At 35.8% G+C, this 8519-nt stretch overlaps 1 protein-coding gene across 1 annotated transcript; it reads right to left on the bottom strand.

The window, feature by feature from the left end:
- Window positions 1-1874: 1874 nt before the first annotated feature.
- Window positions 1875-3326, bottom strand: LOC139870468 (uncharacterized). The gene has a single exon (XM_071858270.1). It carries the CDS (start codon window positions 3324-3326, stop codon window positions 1875-1877), a length of 1452 nt encoding a protein of 483 aa, XP_071714371.1.
- Between the last annotated feature and the right edge of the window lie 5193 nt (window positions 3327-8519).

Genomic DNA, 8519 nt, shown 5'->3' with positions numbered 1-8519 from the left:
ATTACGTCATCTACATAAATGACTAATGCTAAGTAATGTGAGCCATGGCTATAAATGAGTAAGGATGTATCAGCATAACTTTGCTTGAAACCATACTGAATTAGAAATTCAGTGAGTTTGTTGAACCATTGTCTGTTTGCCTGCTTTAATCCATAAAGGGATTTTTGTAGTTTGCAAACTGCATTTGCAGGGGTTGGTTTATTGTAACCTTGTGGAATGTGCATATAGACTTCTTCATGTAGATCTCCATGGAGAAATGCATTGTTGACATCCAGTTGTTCTATTGGCCAATTGTGGTGAACAGCAGCTGTAAGTAATGCCCTAATTGTGACCATTTTGGCCACTGGAGCAAATGTCTCTTTATAATATGTTCCTTCCTTTTGATTGAAGCCTTTGGCAACTATTCTTGCCTTAAATCTTTCAACAGAGCCATCAGATTTGAGTTTAATTCTGTAAACCCACTTGCTGCCAATAGCAGCCTTGTTGGTGGGTAGAGTGGTAATTATCCAAGTTTTGTTGGCTTCAAGGGCTTGCAGCTCTTTTGTCATTGCCTCAGCCCATTTTACATGTTTAGATGCTTGTGCATAAGATTGTGGTTCCACAAGTGAGTTGACAGTGCATATAAGGTGCCTGGTGGTGGGTGAAGTGATGTTTGAATAATTGATGTATTTGGAATGGTGAAATTTTGATATGGAGTTGATTTGTGATTTTGGAAAAGAACAGTGGTAGTCCTTGTATTTGGTTGGAATAGTATGAGATCTTTTGGAGATTCTTTTGGAAGCTTGTGTGGGTATTTGAGTTGTTGTGGATGTAGTGGGATGTTGTTCTGAAGTTGTTGAAGGAGTGGTTGTTATGACTGGATCTGGATTTGGAGCAGTAGCAGGTGTGATAATAGGTGAAGGAGTATGTGAAGTGTTTGAAGTGGTAGTATTAGATGGTGTATTTGGTTGTGTTTGTGTTTGGTCAATGACATTGGTATTGGATGAAGATGGTGAAGTATGAATTTGTGTGGAAGGAAGGTGAGATTGAATGGCATTTGGGATGTTGTTATTTTTAGAATGTGGAATAGGTATTAGTGATGGTGGTGTGGTAGTTTTGCATTTGAATGGGAATATGGTCTCATTAAACAGAACATGTCTGCTTGTGAAGGTCTTGTGAACTTGTAGGTTATATAGTATATATCCTTTCTGTGTGGTTGCATAGCCAAGTAAGACAGATGGGATTGATCTAGGTTTGAATTTATCTGAAGGGTGAATATGAGCATAGGCTTGGCATCCAATGATTCTAAGATGTGATGGGTTAGGTGGTGTGTTATATAGAAGTTCATAAGGGCTTTTGTTGCTTAATGGTTTTGAAGGTAGTCTGTGGATCAGGTAGGTGGCTGAAAGAATGCAGTGACCTGAAAGATGTATAGGTATTCCAGATTGAAACCTTATAGCTCTTGCTATTTCTAGAATTTGTTTATGTTTCCTTTCTACTCTAGCATTTTGTTGAGGGGTGTAAGGATAACTTGTTTGATGGATTATTCCATGTTGATTGAGAAATTCTGTTAGGTTTTGGTTGATGAATTCTGCTCCATTGTCAGTTCTTATTGTTTTAATTGTGGTTTGGAAGTGATTCTTAATGTATTCATGAAACATTTTGATGTGTGAAGTAGCATGGTGTTTGCTAGGTAACAGATAGGTCAAAGTGGCTCTAGAATAGTCATAAATAATGGTGAGAAAGTAAGTGCAATTATTTATTGTTTTGTGTTTATAAGGACCCCACATATCTATGTGAACAAGTGAAAATAAGGAAGTGGCATGAGATGTACTAATAGGGAAAGATAGAGACTGTTGTTTAGACATTGGACATATATTACAACTAGCAATATTCTAGTTACACTTTATTACAGAATTGAGATGTTTGATAGATTTCATGAGTTGGAATGATGGATGTCCAAGTCTTGAGTGCCATAGAGTAGTGTCATCAGCAACTGTGATTGTTGAGAGTTGGTTGATGGATGAATGAGTTTGTGGATTATGTTGTTGATGAATCACATAAAGACCATTACAGAGGGTGCCATGAGCAATCCTCCTGTTGTGGTCCTGAAAGTAACATGATAGAGGTGTAAATAGGATAGATAAAGGAATATGTCTACCTAGTTTTCTTACAGGCAAATTATATGAGAAACTAGGTACGTAAAATACATCATGAAGAGTTATGTTTGGATTGATGGTTACTGATCCTACAGTTGTGACTGATGTGTTATGCCCATTAGGTAGAGTAACAAGGATGGGTGTATGGTTCTTGTGTATATTGTGCATATTTGTGAGTGAGGTAGATATGTGATTTGTGGCACCACTGTCCACAACCCAAGCATTTTTAACATGTGCAATGAGTGAAGCAATAAACCTGTATTTTTGTGATGATATATGTGATGCAATAAGTTTGTGAGTACCTGCTGACATGTTAGCAAAAGTACCAGGTTCTGTATCCTTTTGAGTATTCTGCATCATGATCATCAGTTGATTTAGTTGGTTTTGTAGCTGATCCATCCTGGCATTCATCATCAGCTTATTGCCATTGTCATTTACAATCACCATGTTGATACTCTTTGTTGGTGCATTGTGTTGTGGTGTAGCTTTGTTTGGTGGAATGTACTTGTCATGTAAAGGATGACCAACTGGATAACCCACAATTTTGTAGCACTCCTCGTTTTGATGTCCTTCTAAACCATAATTACCACAGAACACCCCCTTTTTGAAGTTACTCTTTCTTTCTTGTTGACCTGCAGGTGCTGAAGTCCTTTTAGGGTTCCATCTTGAGTTGTTGCTATTGTTGTTTCCGTTGTTATAATAGGTTTGAGCAGATAGTGCAGCTGAGATACTTGGTTTGACAATTGTTGCTTCTCTTTGCCTTTCCTCTTGCCTAATCATTCCATAGGCTTTGTTAACATTAGGCAATGGTTGCATTATTAGGATTTGACCTCTAATGTTGGAATAGCACTCATCAAGCCCCATTAGAAACTGCATGAGTCTCTTCCTTTGGTCCCTTTCAACATTCAGCTTACCATTTCCACAATTACAGATACATGTGCATATGTATGGTGCCTCTATTGCATCAATTTCATCCCAGTAACCTTTGAGTTTGTAGTAGCATACCTCAATTGTGCACTGGTTTTGTTTGAGTTGAGAAATTTCATTGGACAATTGGTAGATCCTGTGGCCATCAAGCTGTGAGTACTGTTCCTGTAGCTCCTTCCATAATTCTGATGCAGTATTGACGAAATTCAGAGAGTTGCTGATCTGATCGGTTATTGTATTGAGGATCCATGAAATTCTCATATCATTGTTCCTTTCCTATAGTGCTCTCGTGTTTGAATTGACATCCGGTTCTTTGAATTCACCGGTGATAAACTTCAATTTGTTCTTCACATTGAGTGCTATCATCATAGAACGCTTCCACGATCCATAGTTGTCGGAACCTGTAAGCTTCTTCGAGATGAGAATCAAGCCTGGATGATCATTTTGATGAAGAAATAGTGGATGATTAGAAGAATTGAGGTCTTCTCCAGTAGGATTTTCAGTTGAATTGATTGACATGATGTTCAATTGAATCAAATTGAAGTTCAGTTGCGAAATCAGTAAAATTAGGGTTTATGATTTCCTGAAGCTAATTTGGGGAAAAGGTGAATTGAATGATTGCGGATTAAATGTTTAGATCAGATATGAATCACGGATTGTGATTATCGCTCTGATACCATAACAAGATTGTTAAATGGAACAGAATTGTGAACTAAGCAAAATCGCCATTGATGTTCATTCATTAAGAAGACTGATAAAATGAAAAGTTAGTTACAGTGAAATAGAACAAGCTATATATACTAACTCTACATACAAAGGACAAAAACTAACAAACTAACTAATTGGCACTTAATATCTTGACTAGTCAACTAAGTATAAATTAAATGTATTTACAATCAACTAAGTGTCTTTGTCTCTTCATATATTGGGATGATAATGAGTTGACCACAGCTTTGACCTCTTTATTTTCTTCATGTATCTCTTTACGGGTTACATGATGCATCAGAAAAAGTAGTCAAAACTGAACTTGAGAAGTCCGGGTTTCAAAAAGGTTGTCCACATGGCATAACCCGAACTTGGCAAGTTCGGCATGATGGTGACATTTCAAAAACCGGTGTTGGGAATGTCGGGTATACCCGACCCGGACGCATTCAATTTTTCGTTCTAAGTAATAAATTTTTGAGGACCCCATTATATTTGAATCCTAGATTTGCCACTGTGTAGGTCTGTATGTGTATGTAAGTTTATTTTTATGTGTATTTGTTTATGCATGTTTGTGTATGGAGGTATGTTTTTGTATGTATGTATGTGCGTATATGTATGCATGTATGTATGTTTAGGTATTTATGTCTATGTATGTATGTGTGTTTAGGTATGTATGTATGTTTAAGTATGTAGTTATGCTTAGGTATGTGTGCATGTTTTTTTACATATTTTTGCTGTGTAAGCTATATTAGGATATATTTTGCTTATTCTGTTAGGAGCATAGTTTTTATTATTTTTATGTGTGTGTATGTAAGTTTGTATGTATGTGTGTATTTATGTGTATGTATATATGATATTTATGTATGGAGGTATGTTTTTGTATGTATGTGTTGCGTATGTATATATGCATGCATGTATGCTTATGTATGTATGTATGTCTATGTATACATGTATGTTTAGGTATGATGTATGTTTATGTATTTATGTATATATGTATGTATGTATGTATGTATGTATGTATGTATGTATGTATGTATGTATGTATGTATGTATGTATGTATGTATGTATGTATGTATGTATGTATGTATGTATGTATGTATGTATGTATGTATGTATGTATGTATGTATGTATGTATGTTTGTATGTATGTATGTATGTATGTATATATGTATGTATGTATGTATGTATGTATGTATGTATGTATGTATGTATGTATGTATGTATGTATGTATGTATGTATGTATGTATGTATGTATGTATGTAACTTTATGTTTGTACGTTTATGTATGTTTAAATGTGCCTGTATATGGCTAGATGAGCTGTAACACCGTACTTTTTTATTTTTATTTTTTTAAAATCTCAGCGGAATTTCATTTTATCAAATCATGTTTATAAGCATATGTTAAACATATATATTACTATTTATTACAGTTCAACTGGTGTTACTTTTTAAAACAGTTAACATAGCTATCTAAAACATTAGAGTTCTTCTTCAGTGTCTCAAACATAACCAAAGTATGACTATCTTCTCCCGTCCCTAGCATGTAAAAATCATATAACCTGCAGGGGAGAAAATGTGCGGGATTAGCACAACGCTAAGTGAGTGAGATATCCCAATAGATACTAATACAAAGTACCAAGCCTAGCTTTTAGGGAGCATGCATCTGGTCACGCGCATGTGTACATAGCGTTACATAGTTATCACATAATATAGCATTACACATGCATATCGTGCAGGGCTAGGCAGTGATTTAACTAACAGAGCAACAATAGCATCTACAAGCTATTCATTAAAGGCACCAATAGCTCTACATAATTATTCACTAATGGTATCAATATCTCTACACAGCTATTCACTCTCATAGCACTAACGGATATACATAGCACTAACGGCTATAAACCCCAAGAGGATCGTTGACCCTGACAGGTCTATAACTACTAGCTAATCAAGCTAGAGCTGTACCGATAGCTCCAGTTATTGTCCCACAATATACCTGTCCTGACGTTTACATACGTCAATTGCAATATACTGCCCGTACAATAACCCCGGAGTCCAACCCTTCTATACACGATTAACCTCTTCCATCCCTTCTATACACGGACGGTACTGACCCTTCTATACATGGCAAGTTCCCAAATGTGCACATAAACCACCTACAATCTCACCATAGGTAACATCACTAATAACCACAAGGCAATCTAATCAGGCATCCTATTATTTCAATCTAAGCAGAAACCTGATAACAGTAGTATAACCTACTACTTATCATTACAACAGTAACTAACATGCATACATAGATTATCATAATCTGTATTAAGCATAACAACGAGTAGTAACTACACTTGTTACCAAATACCAATATCAAAAGGATAGTCCCACTCACCGGTTACAAGAAAGAACTCAGTGGTTTAATGTTACTGAGTCTTCTCGATTCCTTTATCACCTGAGAATGATACAATCTGAGTCAGTAATCATATCTTAATAATAACCCGACAATAAGACAACAACACCAATATTTGATAACAACCCGACAATAAGACAACAACACAAATACCAACACTTAATCACTTTACAAGTGGTCTACCAACCGTACGAGTAACACCATCACACGCACGTTTGAGAATACTCAACCGTGCGGTTGACAACTCACTCGTACGTTTGGTCTATGACCAAACATCCTACAATAAATCACCTGATCTGTAGGGTTCATCACACGAGTGACCAGTAACTCATACGAGTCATGTCTCAACCGTACGTATCATCACAATCAAAACATAAGTTCCTCATCACCACTCTCTCGCATGGTTCACCACACGGTTGACTACCTCAACCGTGAGAGTGAATGCTCACTCGTGCGAGTGATGAAGAACAGTAGAAACAACTTTTTAGACGGGTTTCAACCCAAAATGCACAATTAAACATTAATACATACTCTAAACCAATACATACAATCATGCATTCACTATATGATAAGTCTACATCATAAATTCAATCAATAATGACACTCAATGTGTGCAAAATAAGACATACACTCTAAAACCCCTTTTTTTTTTTACTAAAATAAAGTTTGATCCAGCTTCTTAAAACCTTATCATTGGAAAGAAGACCTCAAGAAGATTCCAACGATAGTTTATTTTATCGAGAACGGAGTTACGGTTTGAAAGTTACGCCCTTTTCAATTTTACCAAAAGCTGACAGGTGCTCAACCGCGTGGTTGAGCCTTCAAACGCAAGGTTGAGCCCTCAAACGCGTGCTCAACCGCGTGGTTGAGCTGTCAAAAGTGTGGGAGCTGTAGAACAGCACCAACTCGCTATTTTCGCGTTTTTTGACCCCAAATCTTGATTTTTGCTCAAGCTGATCATGAAACTTACTCAAAAACACCATATAACAACTATATAACATATTTCTAACACAATTTAAGCAAAACAAACACATATAATCAAGAATCAAGCATCAAAAACTCTGATAATGCTAAAAACGAACATATATTTCATAGCATTATCCCTCAAGAAAGACAAGCTTTTAGTTGCAATTGTTCTATTTACAAGTGATATTCGTTTAAATATTAAAAGGTGAAGTCAAAAGACAGATTCGACGATTTGAAGACGCAAACGACCAAAAAGCTCAAAAGTACAAAGTACAATCAAAGTGGTTCAAATTATTGATAAGAAACGTCTAGAAATTACAAGAGTACGAGCCGTGAAACGCAAAGTACAAGATATTAAATAGTACGAAAGGACGTTCGAAAATCCAGAACTGGGACCAGAGTCAACTCTCAACGCACGACACAACGGACTAAAAATTACAAGTTAACTATGCACAAGAATATAATATAATATATAATTAATTATATATATTCAGTGTTGTAAATCTCCTGAGATCTCCCCAGATATCTCGTTTTTAGAAGGCAACCGAGACGAGATGTTCATCTCCCGAGATTTCTCGGTCAACGGGGTCAAACTTAGTCTAAGCCACGATTTCTCGGATTTTCTTGCTAATTTGTAAGATTTTCTTGTAAAATTCGTAATTTCTAAGATTTTCTCTCTTATTTCTCGGATATTTTTGTAAAATCTCGTAAAAAAGTATATAAATATACATATATTTATGTTTTTATGTATATTTTTATTAAAAAAACTATAAAGTCAACGTAAGTCAACGTCCGAGATCTCCCCGAGATTATTCCGAGATGCCGAGATCCCCCTAAAAAAGTCCAAATGAGATCTCCTCGAGATCCGAATTCTCCAACCTTGTATATATTATTATATAATATAATTATACGCAGCCCACGTTTTAGATTTAATCTATGAGCTGGATTCCAGACCTCCGCACTCGCGGAGCTTTTATGAAGAAAACATCCGCAATCGCGGAGCTCTTCAGTACAACGTGGGCCTATAAAAGGCATCGAATTCTACACGAAAAATCACACCTTTTTCTAATCTATCTCTCACTCTTACGATATATATATAATTTATAATTTTAATTTTAATTTAATATTAATAATAATAAGGGTATGTTAGCGAATGTTGTAAGTGTGTAAGTCGAAATTCTGTCCGTGTAACGCTACGCTATTATTAATCATTGTAAGTTATGTTCAACCTTTTTAAATTAATGTCTCGTAGCTAAGTTATTATTATGCTTATTTAAATTGAAGTAATCGTGATGTTGGGCTAAATATTAAAATTGGGTAATTGGGCTTTGTACCATAATTGGGGTTTGAACAAAAGAACGACACTTGTGGAAATTAGAC

This window comes from Rutidosis leptorrhynchoides, chromosome 10 (genome assembly GCF_046630445.1).
Source record: "Rutidosis leptorrhynchoides isolate AG116_Rl617_1_P2 chromosome 10, CSIRO_AGI_Rlap_v1, whole genome shotgun sequence".
Lineage (NCBI taxonomy): Eukaryota > Viridiplantae > Streptophyta > Magnoliopsida > Asterales > Asteraceae > Rutidosis > Rutidosis leptorrhynchoides.
This window is presented reverse-complemented; position numbering and strand designations above follow the sequence as displayed.